General features: G+C 35.8%; 1 protein-coding gene across 1 annotated transcript in view; it reads left to right on the top strand.

Moving 5' to 3' along the window:
* Positions 1-2439: 2439 nt before the first annotated feature.
* The window catches only part of LOC145587698 (two pore calcium channel protein 1B-like), a 32524-nt gene continuing 14287 nt past the window's right edge, over positions 2440-20676 (top strand). Inside the window, exons 1-10 of the mRNA XM_081644396.1 lie at positions 2440-2690; positions 6352-6495; positions 6648-6755; positions 6848-6943; positions 7764-7894; positions 14036-14096; positions 14298-14464; positions 15625-15730; positions 15839-15916; positions 17547-17608. Coding sequence (XP_081500522.1) covers positions 2577-2690; positions 6352-6495; positions 6648-6755; positions 6848-6943; positions 7764-7894; positions 14036-14096; positions 14298-14464; positions 15625-15730; positions 15839-15916; positions 17547-17608 — 1067 coding nt within the window. The 5' untranslated portion in view covers positions 2440-2576. The remainder of the gene's footprint in view (positions 2691-6351; positions 6496-6647; positions 6756-6847; positions 6944-7763; positions 7895-14035; positions 14097-14297; positions 14465-15624; positions 15731-15838; positions 15917-17546; positions 17609-20676) is intronic.

The raw sequence follows: 20676 nt of genomic DNA, 5'->3' as shown, positions 1-20676 counted from the left end.
TTATGCGACCGCAGCATTCCCTTAAAGTTGAAGGGAAAATTCTACAGGACTGCCATACGACCAGTGTTGCTCTATGGTACAGAATGTTGGGCTTCTAAGAAAGAGCATATTAAAAAGATGGAGGTTACGGAAATGCGCATGTTAAGGTGGATGTGTGGAAACACTTTAAGAGATAGAATCAGAAATGAGGTTATTCGCAAGAAAGTAGGTGTGGCGGGCATTGTAGATAAACTAAGGGAAAATCGTCTGCGTTGGTTTGGACATGTAAGACGGAGACCCGAGGGTGCACCGGTGCGAAGAGTGGAAGAGTGGGACCATGGAGGGATTAAACGAGGAAGAGGGAGACCAAAGATGACTTGGTTGGAAGGAGTGAGGAAGGATATGAAGTGCATGGATTTACGTGAGGATGAAGTTTTGGATCGTAAGGGATGGAGGAGAAAGATTTATGTTGATGACTACACGGAATAATCAAACTTGGTTCATGTTAGCCGACCCCACTTTTGGGATTAAGGCTTTGATTGATTGATTGATTGATTGATTGTTTAGAGAGCCACAAGGACGGGAGTGAGAATCGATCCTAAGATTACCTGAAATCGGGAGGAAGCTGTAACTACTTGAGCTATCCCTCACTCTCTTTTATTACAAATATTTTTAATTTCATGATAGCAAAATTTACAAAAACTAGATGGATATTAATAATGTACTAATCGAAACGAATAAAACTAGACCTCATATAACTATTTTTTTTTTTTTATATATATAGAGAGAGAAATTTCCTCTAATTTTTAATAGTGCAAAGAATCTAAATGGAACTACCAAATAGAAACAGAGAAAAATATAATTTAATACACTTAAAATGAAGTGAAATATTGTTAATAGTACGAAGTATAATTTAGTGGGTCATGAGATTAAAATAAGGATACTCATATTGGTTTAGCTTTGAAAAAAAAAACCTATATATATAATATTATTAAAACTCAAAGGGATAACATGCTAATGGCATGTGTCACTGTTCCTTCCATATGACTTGGCATCAGAGCATTATGTGTCATTTTATGTGCCATCATTTATTACCCTAAAACTCTTTATATGTGTAACCTTTGTACTTAATTTTCCCATAGAATAGTGTAACTTCTAAATAATTGCACAATAAACTACAATTAAATTTGTAAGACATTAATCATACACTAATGTTTGTTGATTTGTTGGATACTAATTTTCTAAATTCAATACCAATCAAGCAATTACACAAAGTACTCCGTAATACTTACGTAAGTCATTATTTTATTCTTTTTTTTTGACAAAAAGGTATAAATTTTTGGAAATTTTGACTTTTTGTATCTCGAAATTGGCCTTATCTCGCTTTTGATACCCATCTAAAATTTTATTTTATTTTGGTACGCATCAAATTCTAAAAGAGCATTTGGTACCTCTGTCGAACTTCTGTTACGGTTTCCGTTAGTGGGGCCCATCCATCATCTTGCCACCTTCCATCCACCCCTTCCTCCTCAGTTAGCTTCACTACTAGCCCCCCTTCCCCGTCGGCGACAAGCCAACCCCTTTCGGTTCCCAATTTTTAGGAACATGTTCTGGTTTCGGTTCCTATTTTTAGGAACATGTTGCAACAGTTTTCGGTTCTGGGACCTGAGATTTTTACAGGGTACTCTGCTACGTTCACCCCTACACGTTACTATCCGAAGTTACATGTGTTAGTGTCACGTAAGCTTGCCACTTCATTTAACAAATTAAATTATGCTTTGAGTTAGATTCAAACTCATAACCTCCATCACATAAAGGTGATACATTTACCGTCTTAACAAACTTTTATTAATGTTATCAATTTCACATAACAATATATATTTCTTTTATTTATTAATAATATTTTTTTTTGACAAATATTCATTTGTGATAAAAAAAAAATAAAAATAAAAAACAATCGAGACAACGCTCGACTAAACACTAACTATACAAAATGTTGAATATAATTATCAAATTAAAGAAGTACAAACTAGCAACACTGGGCATCGTACGAACCATACTCTAGTGGAGTATTATACTTCCTCCGTTTGCAAAAATGGATTTTTTGCATTATTCATCACTATTGTTTGACCATATAATATGATTTATACGTTAACAAAATATAGTCATGTGAGATCTTGTTGAATTCGTTTCATAAAATATTTTACTAATATCAACTTTTTATAATTTTTACTCTTACACAATTAGAGATATTTAGCATATATAAAATGTGTTTTACAATGTATAATTTCATCGGGAAGAAGTATAAGGGAGGAAATATTTCCGTATCCAAGTGTTAAATTCTGAATTGTAAGCCTGTCACATCAAATGACATTTTCATACCAAGAAAATTCAACAAAATAATTAAATAGTACAGCATAAAATAATAGTATATTCATATTCAATAAAACAAATCTCGTACGGAATAAAATAACCAACCCTTTGTTTATAGTGTTCCCACTTTTCCCATATATTTTTTTTTCAAATCTCCTTTATCAACTGTAATTCTACAATTTCCATCAATCAGCTTCTTCCTGCTGATCTGAATAGGACAAACAATGAATACGCCATTTCTGAAAGGAGAAAGTAGCAGTCGCACGACCGTGTTGAATCGGAGGTCTGCAATTACTCGTGGCTCTGTTTATGAAAGGGCTGCTGCTCTTGTTGATCTGGTACTTTTTTTTCCCTTATTTATTCATTTTTGATTGTTCTTGATTTAAATTAATTACTTGGATTTTAGATTTGAGTAGTTCAACGAGCAGTATTGTTTCCAATTGTAGGGATGATTTGCACAGTAACAATGTAGGTCTGTTGTTTCATTGTTTGATGGGGTGATTAACTTCTCTCCGGGGTTTATTCGGATGATGATTTCTCTGAGATTGAATTGAATTGAATTATATTTTTGATTTATAAAGTTCGACAAAGCCTCAAAGGTAGTTATGTAGCTGAGTAGTCGCGGTAAAACTTTACCAACTAAGCTAGTTAGCAATTAGCATCACTTTTTCCAATATCGAATCGAAGTATATTTTTGATCTATGAAGTGACACAAAGGTAGTTATGTTGCTGAGTAGTCGCGGAAAAACTTTACCAACTAAGCTAGTTAGCAATTAGCATCACTTTTTCCGAGATTGCATTGAAGTATATTTATGATCTATAGTGACACAAAGGTAGTTATGTAGCTGATTAGTCACGGTAAAACTTTAACAACTAAACTAGTTAGCATCACTTTCTCCGTGTTTATAAGAAGGCCAAGTGTTAGATTATGCTTTTTGACTATCTAAGGCCCAATTTTATTTATGTGGTATGGTCTTTTAAGTTGAGATAAGATCTGGCTAACAAATCGAGATGGATTAAGATGATGTATAGTTTTAGGTGTGATAAAATAACTTGAATTCAGTTGGAAAAAAAGCCTAGTATGGGACTGAATTACATCACAATTAAAGTGGCTTCACTTAAGTTTAGATCAAAATTAATAAGTTCATACTTGTTTCGTTTTTTTATACTTGCAACAATTTGACTTTTACACTATTCAATTGCTTCTCTTTGACTAGCATTGATGATTTATAGCTAAGACAAAATATATTCATATGAGATCTTGTTAGATTCGTCTCGATTAATACTACTATTTTAATATCAAATGTTTATAATTTTTACATACTGGTAAAACGATTAAACTAATACATCGGCAAGCGTGAAAATATAAGTGTTGCAAGTAAAAAGAAGAAGCATAAGTTATGATTTTTAAGCCAAGAGAATGGGCCTAAAGGGTAGATTATGCTAAGATGTTGTGTATGTGTGGGTAAGTATTTAATATAGTGAAGTTAGTTTGTGAATTTATTTTAGTCTAATTCAACCTAACAGGAAGGGAATGGAATCACGCTCTGTAGGAGCTTTAGACTCGAAACTGAAGGCCGAGGAAAGTGGAAATCGGACAAGTTGGTTTCGATCTAAGAATTCGTAACTACTTTCAAAATTAAAATAATAAGCCATTGTGCCAATGCCTAATTCCCCCTCGATCCTAAATTCTTCCCATTTTGACCGTACACTTTTGTTAATACATTAGTTTGACTACATAATTGTAAAAAAGTAATAGTTGGATATTAATTAACTACTCATTAAGACGAATCAAATAAAATCCTACATGATTATGTTATGTTTTATATATTAACAGTAGTAGTTAGATATTATAAATATTGCTAAGATTTCAAATATGAAGAACAAAATTGATAGGAGGGATTAGTTGACTTTCATATTTTTTGTTTAATAAGGAAAAATTGTTGTGAAATGTAGTTGCATATTGTTTTTTTAAAAAATTGTTTGGGAATCAAATCAATAGCTCAAAATAATGTAATTTCTACAAAGAATTTGGGGTATTAATACAAGATGTCTATAATGCTAACTTGTTTAATATAAATGTTGGAAGGTTAGCTATTTGTGTAAATTATTCATAGAAATACATGTATAAACTTTATTATGGAGTTAATTTTATTTTGAAACGCTAAGCATAGATATTATATTGGATTGTGACTAGGTTATCACTTTTCATTTCAAAGATCACTAGGCCAACAATGTTCATATACTTGTAGAATTATAGTGTATTAAGACACAATATGTTAAGATTCAACTTTAAATTTTTTTTTTGATGGTGTCTTTTCATTAAGTTCCGTGTGTTATTGTAAAACTTATTGTCCAATTTTGCTAGAAAAGTTAATTGCATCTTATTATTTTCAAATAAAGCTGTATTTTCTATTACAACACTTAATTTTATTTATTTATTTATTTATTTTTTTTATTTTTTTTTTGTGAATGGTTTATTGAATTATTTACTTCCTTTTATTTTAGTTTTTATTTTTTTATACTTAACACAATTATTTCATGCTTGCTGAGACATACTTGTATTTCTTATCAGCAATGTGTAAAAATTTGAAATATGAAACTATATATTAAGACAAATCTCCGTTTTAAAAATATTTGTATAACTGTATCACTTTCATCGACTCATTTTCCGATACATAACTTTGACCATTAATATTTTTAATTTGTCTATTAGTAAAATTTGTAAGAAAAAAATTAAATTATGAAGATAGACATTTTAACTAATCTAATGATATATTACATAATAACATTTTTTCATTCTATGATAGTAAAAGAATTAAAAGGACAATGTGTGTATTGTAATAGTCAAAGGCATGCAAATATTTAAAAATGGAGTGAGTAAATTATCAAAGATAGTTAAAGTAGCATATGTGAATAGTACTAAAGTCAAAGTGTTATAAGTATAACAAAAAATGAAGAAGTATGAAGTTACAAATTCGAAAAGTCTGGCTTGATCAAATGAAGAGCGGTGATTGGGTTATTTTGTAATTATAGTGTCCTTGTAAGTTTGAGGGAAATTTTTATAGGATGGCAATAAGATCACTGTTGTGATATAGGCTTAGAATATTAGGCATTTGAGAAGGGGCATATTAAGAAGATGGGCTAAATAGGGATGCATCATGCATCGAGATGGACGTGTGGCAACATTATAATGGATAAAATTAGGAAAATAATATTTGGAGGAATTTTTAGAATAAGAGTTATGAAGGATGAGATAGGGGAGAAGCCATTATGTTAATTTGGGTGATTAGAGGACGCACTGTTAAGGAAGGTAAAGGGAATGGATGGTGAGAATTTTATAAGAAGTCAAGGGACATCTAAGAGGCTAAAATGACTTAGATGGAGGGAATTTTAAACAACTTAACCTTGCTAGAGTCTCAGTGTAAGTCACAAAAGAAAGGAGGAAATACATCTTTCTAGATAACCAGAATATATACATTCTTAGTTCATGCAACTTATCCCAACCTTATCCCAACCATATTGGAGTAAGACATTGTTGTAGTTGTACTTTGGCACCAAAATACTTCTTCATTAGTACCTACAAATTCAGTTCACTCTAGCATCCCAAAATGATGGAATTGTAACGATCTATTGTTTATAAAAAAAAAAAGGTCGATTTGCTTCTTGGAGAACCAAAAAAAGTCGGATAACATGAGTAATTGATACTTAATAATGGTAGTGCAGAGTGATGGGTTTTTTTAGCTTTAATACTTCTCATAGATCTATTTGTGAGATAATTTTTTTTTGTTCATTCTTGTTCTCCCATCTTAGGTAGAAGGATTTATCATCCTCAGTAGATATATGTGTACCGTTTCTGTTTTCCATGGGATTTTCCTATCTTAAAATTGGGCTTTGGATATGGTTTCCATTTCACATATCAATTAAATATTCTGTCCATTAACAAATTGTGACAAATTCTGCAGTTTCAATTCTCATCTGATAATGCTAAATTTGCAGGCAGAAGATGGTGTTGGTCTACCAGAAGAGATTCTAGATGATTCAAACTTTGAAAATTTAGCAAAGTTGTATTTTGTTTATACTCGTTTCGATTTTCTTTGGACGCTCAATTATTTCGCATTGATAGTCTTAAATTTTATTGAGGTGACTAGTTATTTACTTTAATCTCATCTATATTGTTTTCAGTGTTTTTAATATAGGATCGCTAGGGAATAATTTAATAAATAAAAATGCTGTGACTGGTGAGGATTTTCAGTTCTGAAATCTGGCTTTTCCTGTGCTCAAAACCTTTACAGAGACCTTTATGGTGCGGGAGATATAGTGAACAATCTTGTAATGATAGGGATTATTTTTTCCTTGGTCAACTGCCTTACTTAACCGGCATTGAATCTCTTGTAATTGAGGTATGAATCTCATTTTGACCCATGTTGCTTAAATTGAGGACTTTAACATCTCAATGTTTTTGCAAATTTTTGGAACTTCTATCATTTTGCAGGTTATAACTTTAGTATTACTACTAGTCCACATATTATTTCCAATTGCATATGAAGGTCCACTTATCTATTGGAAGAAGTCTCTAAATAAATTACAGGTACTTGTGCTTCACTTTCATATGCAATCTCTTCTTGTTGATTTTGCTTCTCAACTCTTTCAGTTTTTCTCAAGTAAGATTGAGTCCTACTTATGACTAGTCAATATTGTCATTTAGAGATTTTAGGTTCCCTTTTTTTTTTCCCCAATTAATACTTACGTTTATTTATTGTTTAAACAAATGGAGCTCCTATTACAGCATAAATTACATCAACACACAATGGTTAACAACGTACGATAAACAAACTTACCAAAATCCTTATTTATCAAAACGTCATCAAGAAATACCCACCTCATCCTGTCTTTTATATATTACCAACGCAGTTGTAAGGAGATAGATTCGGCAGTAGTCCCTTACTTTGACAGATCCATTTTAGGTACAAGGACAATAAAATTTGAACTCATATTTGACCAATAACTGAAAATCATGAAACTCCACCAGAAAAGCCAGCAATTTAATGGCTGAAATCCATTTGTAGCTGAACACGATTATTCAGCTGCTTAAGTAGTATCTATGTTGCAAGTCTCCTATCAGCGGAATCACCTTTCTTATTTATTAGCTTAATACTTTGGGATTGATACACTATGGGTTTTAGTATCTATGTTATGTGCACCTCAAAATCCATATTTTTTTCTATGGAGTTCAAAAACATGTTTGTGGCCTTCTCCAAGCTTATATGGTATCCTCCACAGATAAAGGATTTCATCAACAACTACCCTAATTTGGCTTTGGCGTAGTTTAAAAGAACGTTTTACGACTTTCATGAACTGAGACTGCATTCTTTTATTTGATTTTTTAAATCTTTTATAATTCTTTTCAGGTCATATTCCTTATTGTATTGACGGCTGATGTGCTGATATTTGGGCTCTATCTATCACCTTTGGCTTTCAACTCTCTTCCTTTCAGGGTTGCTCCTTATATACGAGTCTTTTTTTTCATTCTTTATATCAGGTATTACTTGTGTTGCTTATTCTAATTACCTTAAATTATCATTACAACATAATTCTGTAACACTGCTGTGCTCACAAATGTAATGCACTTGAAACTGGTTCTTGTAGCTTCTTCTTTATGGTGTGTACGAATTTCATTGGTTACTTTTGTTTGAAATTGCTATACTGTGAGATAATTGTAACATCTTGCTGGCCAAAATTTGATACTACCTCCATTAACATTTACTTGCAACTTTTACTATTTTTGGTTGCTTCCTATTAGTTGCAACCTTTCCAAATATTTCCACTTATAGTAAGTATTTTAAGTTAAAATGTCAATATTACCCTCACTTACAAAATTAAACATTCACTTAGGGAATTAGTTAAATCACATTAGAATCCTAATCTGATTCCACTAATTTAACAACTCCCACCAAAAATTAAATCATTCTCCCACCTACCAAATTAAATGCCTTTGATTAAATCAACAAATCATCAGATCTTTTTGCAAATTTATTTACTTTCAAACAGGCATAGTAAGGGATAAACGAGTACTTTCCTTTTACACTTGCCGTAGGATGTTTGGTCGTTTTCTCAATCCCAAGTCCTACATATATTTTGTGTTCACACCGAGTTTGGGTCGCGTTGACACAAGTAAGGCTAGATTAAGTGACAAGTCAGAGGCGATCTCTATCTTTGCGATAACGTTTCTTGCCGATTCACGGCTGCTGTGTCGAATTTTTCTTCCCCTGCTCATGGCGGAAGAGATCGCTACTAAATATGCTCAATTACGCATTCAAGAGGAGGAAGAGAAATCTATTGACCTTGGAGCTATAAACCTAGCGATGAGGACAACAAATTCTCTTTGATGCTTGTCGGAAGATTACTTTTAGATTTTCTCATGGTCTAGTAATTAGGGTTCTCAACCCTAATTTGTATGCGTTCCAATTCTTCCATTGGTGTGATGTGGACAAGATGCTGAAAGGCCGACCGTGGTGCTTCGACAATCAATTGGTAATTTTGAAAGAGGTGGATGAAGATGAACAACCGGATGAAGTGACCCTTACTCACCTTTTTGTATTCGAATTAAGAACCTCCCTTTTAATTGCCGTTTAGATGCCCTTGTTTGGGCTTTGACGGAAGGTTTTGGAGATGTTTTGGAGATTGAGGAGGATTCCTTAGGGATTGAAAGGTATCAAAGGGTCAAAATCATGCTTGATGTTTCTATGCCTCTCCGCAGATTTTCAGATGATACGTGATAAAAAGGGGAGGGATTTGCGAGTGGATTTTGCTTATGGACGTCTTCCTTTCTTATGTTTTTCATGAGGAATTATGGGTCATTCTGAAAAAGATTGTCGCACTTTAACACAGGAAGATAAGGAGGAGAAGTTAGGTTGGTGATTGGCTCTCAAAGCTACTCCCAAGAAAGGAAGGGCAAAGGAATTTGAGGAGGTGGAGAACTTGAAGGCCAAGAAGAGTTGTAATTGTTACGAAGCCTGCAAGGAGGAGGATCTTGTGGGTAGAAAGCAGAGTGCCCAGAAGTGGCTTGTGTGGAACAATCTGACTTAGTTTTATCTCCCCTAGCGAATAAGGAAAAAGCTACCACTAGAGTTGAACCCCCCTCTTTATGCTGAGAATAAAGAACACTCTGTTCCCAAAGTACTCCCCCTCACCACTTTTATCTTTGGGGCCTAGAATGCTCATGAGGATTTTGTTCCTTAGGCTTTGAAAAATCGAAAATACAAGAAAATTGAAAGAAGCAGTTCCCAAAAGAAAGAGGTGAGTTTGACCACTCGTCATCAGAAACGTGGCATAGGTATGGTTGATGTGTGGGTTCAGAAGACGCGGGAAAATGCACCAAACTCATTGTGTCTGACATAATGGACACCGACATTCCGGGCCAACCCCTCCAATATCTATGAGTATCTTATGTTGGAATTGCTGAGGGATGGACAACCCTTGGGAAGTTGATCAGCTCCCGTAGATGGAGCAATTCTTTTGCTTCGCGACATTGTCTTCTTGTCAAAACTATGATAAAAAAGAAGAGAGCGGAGGATTTGAAGGAGAGGCTAGGCTTTGCTCATGCAAGTACAGGGAAGGCGGGAGGTTTATGTTTATATTGGAGAGAAAATGTTAACTTTACTTTGATTTCTTTTTCCCAAAATCATATTTGTGGTGATGTTGTGAAAGGTGAGCCCTGTTATCTCTCATGATATCAATTCTGTGCTTAGGCCTTTTACAAAGGACGAGATTCTCTGCGCTCAAGCAAATGCATCCCATGTAAGAGGCCCGGGGCACATGGACTTCATGCAATTTTCTACCAACGCATTTGGCATATCATCAATGATGAGGTAACATAATTTGCTACTTCCTCCCGATGTGTTAACAATACAAATATTGTTTTGATCCCGAAAGTTCATACCCCCACTATTACCTCTGAATTTAGACCCATTGCCCTTTGTAATGTGCTTTATAAGCTAGTTTCAAAAATGGTTGTCATGAGATTGAAAATTGTGCTTCCTCATATTATCACTGAAAATCAGAGTGCGTTTGTTACTCATCACTGATAATGCTCTTGTTGCCCTTAGAGTTATTTAATACGATGAAAGAACGAAGTAAGGGGAGGCAGGGTATTATTGCTATGAAGCTTGACATGAGTAAGGTATATGAATGGGGTTTCTTGCGTAAAATGCTCCTTGATATGGGCTTTGATGGACGCTGGGTGAACTTGATCATGGACTGTGTTTTCACCGTCTTATACTCTTTTGTTACTAATGGAGGAGTTTGTGGGTTGGTGACTCCTTCCCGAGGTCTCCGACTAGGGATCCTATTTCCCCGTATCTTTTTATTTTAGAAGCTGATGTTTTCACAAGAATGTTGCACAATAAAGTCCGGTATCGACAGATTCATGGGGCCAAAGCTAGCCACAATGGGCTGAAAATTTCTCATCTCTTATTTGCAGATGACAGTCTTCTCTTTATAAGGACAAATTGATAGAAATGCTCAATTATCGTTGATATTCTCAACTAGTATGAAGCAGCATCCGATAGAAAATTAATTATGAAAAATTGGAGGTGCCTTTTAGTGGAGTGGTTAATTCTGAGCAAAAAAGAGGAGTTTTTGAATCTTCTAGGGTATGCAGCGGCCGGTTGACAAACATGAGAAATATCTTGGTATTTCGACAATTGTGGGTAGGTCGAAAAAACTGGTCTTAGAAGCCTTAGTTGACAGAATCTGGAAAATGCTTCGTGGGTGGAAGGAAAATCTTTTAACTCAGGTAGGAAAGGAGTACTCCTTAAATCGGTTATTCAAGCAATTCCGACGTATTTGATGGGTGTCTATAAATTGCAAGGGTCAGTTATTCAAAGAATACATGCGGCTATGGAAAGATTTTGGTGGGGTTTGTGAGATTTGGAACACAACATTCACTTGAAAAGGTGGGAGGTAATGTGTTCCCCGAAGTGTTATAGGGGATGGGGTTTCGCGACCTCACTGTTTTCAATGATGCGTTGCTTGTATGACAATGTTGGCGTTTGATTAAGGCCTCCAAGTCTTCGTTTGGAAGGATGATGAAGGCGAAGTATTTTCCGAATTGTAATGTACTTGACGCTTCTCTAGGCTACTCTTGTAGTGTCTCTTGGAAAAGCATATGGAGCTCAAAAGCTTTAATTACAGAAGGGATGCTTTGAGAGTTGGGATTTGGTGACAAAATCAACTTTTGGCATGATCCTTGGGTGGTTGAAGGTGGAAGCTGGTTTGTTAGCAGCGACAGAGTGGAAGGGCTTGATTGGGTTCTGGACTTAATTGATGTGGAGAGAATGGAGTGGAATTGTGATTTAATTGAAGAGAATTTTAATGATAGCAATGTTCATGCCATTCTTGCCATTCCCCTTAGCTCTAATGGACAATCAGATGAACTCACATGAGCATTTGTAAATGATGGATGCTATACTGTCAAAACAGCTTATTGTGACAATTTTCATCAAGCATGGGTCAATATTTGGAAGACTGATGTGAGCCCTAAGGTTCGTCATTTTTCCTGGCGCCTTTGTACGGGGACGTTACTGGTGCGAGAGTTGCTCAAACGAAGGCATATGCTGGACAATTCATTGTGTCCGTGGTGTGGGGTGGAGGAAGAATTTGCAGGCCATGCTATTTTTAGTTACAGAAGAGTGCAGAAGCCGTGGGAGAGCTGTGGCTGCTTGGATGTGGTGAATTGGAGGGACTCTGATGCGATGTGTGATCTCATAGTTAGCTGGAACTCTATTGAGCCTAAAGTAAAGCAAATAGGCATGGTTCTGGCTTGGTGCATCTGGAGGGAACGAAATTTAAAGGTGTTCGAAGATAATACTACCCCAAATGCTGTGATTATTGAACGTATATTCGACTAGTGGAAGTGCACGGGAAATATGCAACAAGCATCTACAAGAGTACTTTCCCCTGCCAGCCCTCAAGTCAGAAGAATTGGTGCACTCCCCCTGTAGGTACTATTAAAATTAATGTGGATGCGTCGCTGCAGGTGGAAGGATGGGTGGGTCTTGGGATCGTAGCTAGAAACCATGAGGGGAGTGTTCTGGTCACAGCCATGAGGAGGAACAGGGCCTTCTGGTCCTCTGAAATTGCCGAGGCTAAAGCTGTCTCCATGGCTTTGCGTCTTGGTAAAAGGTTTGGTTTGGGGAATGTGATTATCGAGTCGGACTGCCAACTGCTAATTAATTGTTTCTCAAAGGGCAATGTATTCCTTTCGACCTTGAGGAGATATCCTAGCTTTGAGTTATTGCTTTAATTATGTTTGTTGGTCTCATGTTAAAAGGGAGGACATTTTTGTAGCCCACCATGTCGCTAAGCTAGGTCTGTTTGGAGTCGAACAAATTTGGGAGAATCATTGTCCCAAACCAATCGCTCCTTATGTTCTTATGGATTCCCTATCTATATAATGCTAGCTCCGGCTTTTCTAATAATAAAAAAAAAGTGATAAGTCCCAGCATCACATAAGAAAATGATAAAGGACACGTAGGAGACCTCTATATCTTTTGTCCAAGCGTTATCACTTTCTTGGAGTCACTTGGTCCTTGAAAAAGGAGTAGTAAATATGAAGAGTAAACTTTACATTGGGACATATTGTACACAACTGCCTATTTATTTATTTTTGAATAAAAAACCTTTAAGGAAGATTAGGGAATAGTGGTAGAGTTAGAGATTACCAACTTCTTAAATCTTATTTTTGGTTGTGAATTTTCAAAACCATTTTTAATATAGATTCACGTTACTTTCTTACTAGAGCTTGATATGTTCTAGATTTAAATCAAAAATCTTGAAACATGGATTACCTAAGTTTTTCTTTATTATTTATTTTTAATAGTGCTTGAACACAAACCTTGTTTTTGGTTTAGATGATGAAGCAAAATTTTATAATTTGTGTAAAACACTTAAATCATTTTTACATTTTGATAACAATTATATACTACTTCTTTTTCATAATGTTCTTAACATATCTACTTTATTCTATATTTGGCAACTCCCTTTTACCATTTTACCCCTTACCCCAAAATATTTATACCTTTCTACTCACTTTCTCCAACTTTTTTTTTTCTTACACCCACCCACTTTATTACTCCTTTACTTCAATTTTCCTTTTTCTTGCACTCAACCACCTTTTTACTCTCTCCCTCCCAAGTCTTAATTCTTGTGCAAACTGTAAATGTTAAGAACATTACGAAACATAAGTGGTACTAAACTACTAATTATAAAAAAGTTTCTTGTTACATAATTACTCTGTTTCATATTATTTGACATGTTTGCCAATGCATAACTTCAAACATTAATATCTTCAATTATTTATATTCAAAATTTTTTAAAAGATTGATATTAGAATAATAGACGTCGAGACGTATCTAACAAGATCTTACATGAGTATGTTTTTCAAGGATAAATCATAGAAAGAAGTCAACGTAACTTATGTGAATAATGTTGAAAGTCAAAATGTGCCGACAAAAGTGAAGTGGAGGAAGTAATTTAATTAATAGTTTGTTTAGTAGTGGTGTCCTTGCAAGTAAACCAAAGGATAAATAATGTGCTTCGTTGTAACTGCAATGTTACAGTGACGTTTTGTTATAATGAGAGTCAAAATTCTATTCTCTAAATTCTGATTTTTTGTTTGTAGGGAATTAAGAAGAAGTGTTGTCGTTCTAGTTGGGATGCTTCCTACATATCTCAATGTCTGGGTTAGTAATCCAACATCTGGCATTTCTGCTTGTTTTATTAACCAATTGTTTTTATATGATCCTAAATCATGTATGCCTAAAAGTACTATTGCAGGTATCTTCTAGGTTACCCATCTGCTAATTCTTTTGAATGCCTTGTATTAACTCCTCATCACCTCTATATTTGAAATCTTTCATTTAATGTAATTTCAATTAATGCAGGCACTCACACTTGTGTTTCTCTTGTTCTCAAGCTGGATAGCTTATGTTATGTTTGAAGATACTCAACAGGGAGCCGAAGTTTTTACGTCATATGGTACTACATTGTATCAAATGTTCATTCTATTCACAACTTCCAACAGTCCTGATGTTTGGATTCCTGCATACAAGTAATATTGACTTCTTAGAATGGTTTACTTCTTTATAATCTGATATCTTGTAATAACTAGTAACTCTCTAGATGCTGCTCTTTTGCTGGTGTAATGTGTATAAGTTCATTAAGCACTCATCGTGTAGTATACAACCTAACTTGTTAAAACAAAGTATTAATTTGTAAACTTTAGATCTTGTTTTTTGGGTTTCCGACCAGCAAGTAGTAACGATTTGTGAAATGCTAGGGCTTTTAATCCTATTTTAATGGTGATGTTCTTTGTATGCAAATGTCTAAAGATGAGAAAAAACAATTTAAAGTATTGAAATAAATGGGTGCCTCGTATCTAGTAGGTGCGTGGTTTGAATTTTGTGCCTAAGCCGCTGTAGGGATCTTTTGTGTCTTGGTGCATCTCGCACCTTTTGAACCTAAGGCTCCAATAGCAATAAGAAAAAAGAAGAGGGAGTTTAGAAAGATCATGATGGTTTGAGGGGCTTTTAACTTCTTCATTCTGTTTTTGTTAGAACTTTATCTTTAATATAGAATACTTTCAGTATCTCTTTAAACAACATTGCATTTAAATGAGATTCTAATTTTTTAATTCTGGAGCGAGCCCTTAAAATGTGTAGTTAATCCATGAATTATAAGTAATTTGATAAGGGAAAAGAAGAACAAGGAATTGTCATGAAAAAAATAAATGTTCCTCCAAGGCTCAGATATCTTTTTCAGCTTTAGAATTAGCTTAGTGTTTTTAGAAATATATGAATTTATCTCTGCTTCACTCATCCATGGTTCCCAATGAGTCCTCCTGCTTAATGTTATTAGTTTTTCGAGAAAAACATACCTTTGTGCAAAGGATTATATTGATGATGTCAACAGGTAATTTAAAATTTTAACTATAAATTAATTGAATTGGTAAAGAAAAATGACAAAGGGAAAAGCGTATGAGCATTAGTGTAGTTTCTTATATTATTGAGTTTTAAAAGCTGGTTATGTTATATTTTCATGTTGGTTTGTGGTGATTGGTTCGTTTTCTTCCTGTTTCTAGCCTTGCAGTAAGGTCATCAAGAATTTTGATTACATTTTATTCTCTTTTTGTATTTTTATTTCAATTTTTTTTGTATTTACTGTCTATGATCACATCTCTTTTGTTGCATTTTATTGTGTTTTCTACCTCAGGGCTTCACGTTGGTATTCCCTGTTTTTTGTTCTGTACATCTTACTGGGTGTCTACTTCGTCACAAACTTGATTCTTGCCGTTGTGTACGACAGCTTTAAAAGTGAGGTGTGTTAACCTGCTTTAAAAGTGATTATCTTATTTATTTATTTATTTATTTATTTATTTGATTATCATACCATGCTTCACAATGTCGTGAAATTATTGGTTTTGCAGCTTGCCAAACAAGTTTCTGAGATGGACAGTATGAGGAAAAATATACTGCTTAAAGCCTTTCGTTTGATGGATAGATATGTAAGTGTAATGCCTGTATTTTTCTCCATTATAATGTGCTAGAAGACTTGAGAATTATAATTTTCAGTTTTGGATGGGAGTGGGGGATTCGTTTCATGGATAGATCCGTTTTTCTACCCTGGATCCAGATTTGACCCAGATATGGAAAATGGAGATCCAGTTTCAGATCTCACGGGGTCCACCTGATCCGGGTCTGAAATGGGTCTTGCACATTTTGCCTAATTTTTTAACGACTAATATAATGTTCAAGTCAACAAAATGCATTTCAAGCTTTCGTCAGGGATAATTATGTTCAATACTTAAATTAAAGTTATACAACTAATCCAAAAGTATTAAACAACCAACTTATACACTTGTTCTACGAAATAACATAACATAAAAAACAATGGAACAAGTACATATGAGCAAACAAAAAAAATGTTGATGGTTATAGTTAGACCCATTACAAACAATAATGTTCGAGTCAAACTTATTTTTTTCGGGAAATTGAAAAACGGGTTAACAAATCTGGGTCCAGATATTATTGTTAAACCTGACCCGGATCTGTTTTTTTCAACGGACCCGGATTCAACCCGGATCTGTCTGGTTCAATTTTTGAAGACCCATATATCTGTAAAAAAGGGATCTACAGATCCGGGTCGGGTCCAGATTCACTTTCATCCCTCTCCTCTCCATTACATGTATAAAGGCTGGTAAGTAGGCTAATCAGCCGACCTAATCTATTAGATCATGTCTTTGTTCAGTGTTCATGCATCCTTCTCATTTTGTAGTATGTCATAAACTCATGATATCATTTCCATGTTAGGTGCTCATGTTACTTATCAGCAGAGCAGTGAGAGATCATTAATTATTTAAAATAAAGAACAAATATTAGGATGTGCTTCATGAAACTCTGGCTAATCCCGTTTATAAAATATATGATGCTTGCCTTCTTTAATGTTATTGATCCATTTTTGGATGTTTCCATCATGGGCGAAGCTAGCCTTGGCTGTTAAGGGCCTAAGGGGGCCAAATGATTATAGCAAAGGTCAGACCAATAGAAAACTTTAAAAGAAGAAAAAAAAAATGATTACTTCTCTGCCTTTCAAGTGGGTGGAGAGGGGTGGGGGGGGGGGGGGGTGGTATGCTTTTGCTCCAACTATGTCTCGCCTCTGGCAGTCTGGCTTTCCATCTTTCTTTATGGTCCAGACATCACTTTACCTCTTTGAAAAAATCCCAACCAGTCTCATGGTCTTGCTCTTTTAATTATATAACAATATACTATATGTCAAATAAAGCAAGCATAGATAGATGTAACTTCCTGATTTACAAAGGCGTTACCTGTTAGGTGCTGCTTTTTCAGTGAGAAATTGCCTGAAAAATAAATTAGAGTACAATGGTAGATTCAGCATGAGTAATGTTACTGCATTATTCCTTTCAAATATACAAAGGGTTGGATTGCATGATAAAGTGTTGGGGCTGATCTACCACTTTTAAATTACTCTGCAATTGCTAGAAGCCTAGAAGTTATGTGTATCTCTCTCATAACCTTTCGTCAGCGATTTTACATCTTTCATGTTACTATTTTTCCCCTAAATCATTAGCTTATTATTGACGTGTAATTCCAAAGCATCTTCTCTAATCTTTGCAGAATCTTGGATTTCTTAATCAAGAGCAATGTCTTTGTCTATTTGAAGAATTGAACAAATATAGGTATATCTTTTAACCCTTTAGAATGATTTTTTTCTTCTTTCCTTTGTGATTTGTACCTTGGTTGGTGGACTGGTGGTTATGCTTTAGTCTTGCTTGGGAATATCACTAGCTGATTCCAATTTGCGTAATTCTATTTTCTAAATGTATTTTGTAGGACAATTTGACAAAAGAGACCTTTTTAAGTAGACCTTTTGTGAGAACGTTCCTTTCATATATAAAAAAAAGTGGCAAATTAGGGCTTTAAATGGTTATTTTTTTGTTTAAATTTGTGAAAGGGGACCTTTAGCCAGATTTTGAGCATTAACATGGTTTTTCTGGTGTTGACCCTCACTTGTGCAGCACATAACTTGAATTTTGCCTGAATTCTTTCCGTTTTTCCTCCCTAACTATCATGCCAAGCAATCCACCATCATCTTACCACCATTCCATCAACATCACACCACTTTCCCTCCACCATCACCATATGTATCCTCTTTCAACGTTATCTCTTCCAATTTCTTCCATCGCACCATTGAACCTCAATCAATCAATCAATCAAAGCCTTAATCCCAAAAGTGGGGTCGGCTAACATGAACCAAATTTGATTATTCCGTGTAGTCATCAACATAAATCTTTCTCCTCCATCCCTTACGATCCAAAACTTCATCCTCACGTAAATCCATGCACTTCATATCCTTCCTCACTCCTTCCAACCAAGTCATCTTTGGTCTCCCTCTTCCTCGTTTAATCCCTCCATGGTCCCACTCTTCCACTCTTCGCACCGGTGCACCCTCGGGTCTCCGTCTTACATGTCCAAACCAACGCAGACGATTTTCCCTTAATTTATCTACAATGCCCGCCACACCTACTTTCTTGCGAATAACCTCATTTCTGATTCTATCTCTTAAAGTGTTTCCACACATCCACCTTAACATGCGCATTTCCGTAACCTCCATCTTTTTAATATGCTCTTTCTTAGAAGCCCAACATTCTGTACCATAGAGCAACACTGGTCTTATGGCAGTCCTGTAGAATTTTCCCTTCAACTTTAAGGGAATGCTGCGGTCGCATAGCACTCCCGTGGCCGCTCTCCATTTAAGCCACCCTGACTTAATCCTGTGGGTCACGTCTTGATCAATGTCACCATTCTTCTGGATGATCGACCCTAGGTACTTAAAACATTCACTCATGGTCAAATCCTTTCCATCCAAACTCACCACTTCATTGCTTGTCCCCCTCTGAGTGCCAAAACGACATACCAAATATTCAGTCTTACTCCGACTTAGCTTAAACCCTCTAGATTCCAACCTTTGCCTCCATTGCTCCAACTTGACATTAACCCCATCCTTAGTCTCATCCACCAAAACGATATCATCTGCGAACAGCATACACCATGGACCCTCATCTTGAATTGGTCTAGTTAATTCGTCTAGAACCGTTGCAAAAAGAAAAGGGCTTAATGCAGACCCTTGATGCAATCCGATTGTAATAGGGAAATCTTTTGTCAACCCTCCGCATGTCCTCACATTTGTTGACACATCCCGATACATATCCTTAACTAGGTCTACATACCTTCGTGGGATACCTTTCTTCAACATTGCCCACCAAAGTATCTCTCTTGGCACCTTGTCATATGCCTTCTCTAAATCAATAAAGACCATATGAAGATCTTTCTTCTTTACCCTATAAAACTCCATCATTTGTCTTATCAAATGGATTGCCTCCATAGTAGATCTCCCAGGCATAAAACCAAATTGGTTATCTGAAATGCTTGTGCATGCCCTCAACCTTTGTTCAATCACCCTTTCCCACAACTTCATAGTATGGCTCATAAGCTTAATTCCTCGATAGTTAGAACAATCTTGAGCGTCTCCTTTGTTTTTATAAACCGGGACCAAGGTGCTCTTCCTCCAATCTTGTGGGATCCTTGTAGCCGTCCATATCTTGTTGAAAAGGTTTGTTAACCAATCAATACCAATCTTACCCAAACACCTCCACACCTCTATCGGTACCCCATCAGGGCCAACCGCCTTCTTAGGTTTCATCTTCCTCAGTGCAATCTCCACCTCTACTCTCCTAATCCTTCGCACATACTCCATGTTGATTTCTTCATCACTCATAGAGGTATCTCCTATCACAACTCCATTACTTCCATTAAATAATTCATCGAAGTACCCCTTCCACCTGTCCTTGATGCCCTCCTCTTGCACTAGGACCATTTGGTTCTTATCTTTGACACACTTCACCATGCCAATATCCTTCCTTGCCTCTTGTCTTCTCTTTGCCATCTTATAAATGATCCTTTCTCCCTCCTTGGAATCAAGCTTTTCATAAACCTCCTGATATGCCTTTTCTTTTGCTTGGCGAACAGCTGCCTTTGCCTTACTCTTAGCCTCCTTATACGCTGCAAAGGTTTCATCACTCCTACATTTTCCTAAGGCTTGATAGCATTCCCTTTTTTGCTTAATTACTGCTTTCACCTCTTCAGTCCACCACGAAGTATCTCTCTGTACCGAAGTTCTTCCCCTTACTTCCCCTAAGACCTCTTTGGCCACTCTTAGGAAACAGTTCTTCATTCGTAACCAGGTCATGTCCGGATCCACCTCTCCATCCCAATCCGCTTCTTCAATTACCTTTTCTGTAAAAACCTTAGCTTTTGCATCCCTTAGGGTCCACCATCTTATCCTTGGTTCTTCTTGTCTAACTTTTTTCTTCGCCTTCTCTTTCAGACGAATAGTCATTACCAATAGCCGGTGTTGGGTGACCACACTCTCCCCTGGGATAACCTTACAGTTTATGCAACTTTGGCTATCTATGCTCCTTGTGAGCAGGAAGTCTATTTGAGTTGCATTTGCTCCATTCCGAAAAGTTATCAAGTGTGAATCCCTCTTCTTAAACCAAGTATTAGCCAAAATTAAATCATATGATTGGGCAAAATCCATAATAGCTTCACCACCGGCGTCCCTCTGCCCATACCCAAAGCCTCCATGGACACTCTCATAGCCATCTCGGCTCGCCCCAACGTGCCCATTTAGATCCCCTCCAATATATAACTTCTCTGAGTGGTGGACACCCTGCACCACCTCGTC

The sequence above is a fragment of the Chenopodium album genome, chromosome 17 (genome assembly GCF_948465745.1).
Source record: "Chenopodium album chromosome 17, dcCheAlbu1.1, whole genome shotgun sequence".
NCBI lineage: Eukaryota > Viridiplantae > Streptophyta > Magnoliopsida > Caryophyllales > Amaranthaceae > Chenopodium > Chenopodium album.
Note: the sequence above shows the minus strand (reverse complement) of the source record. Positions and strands in the feature narration are given on the sequence as shown.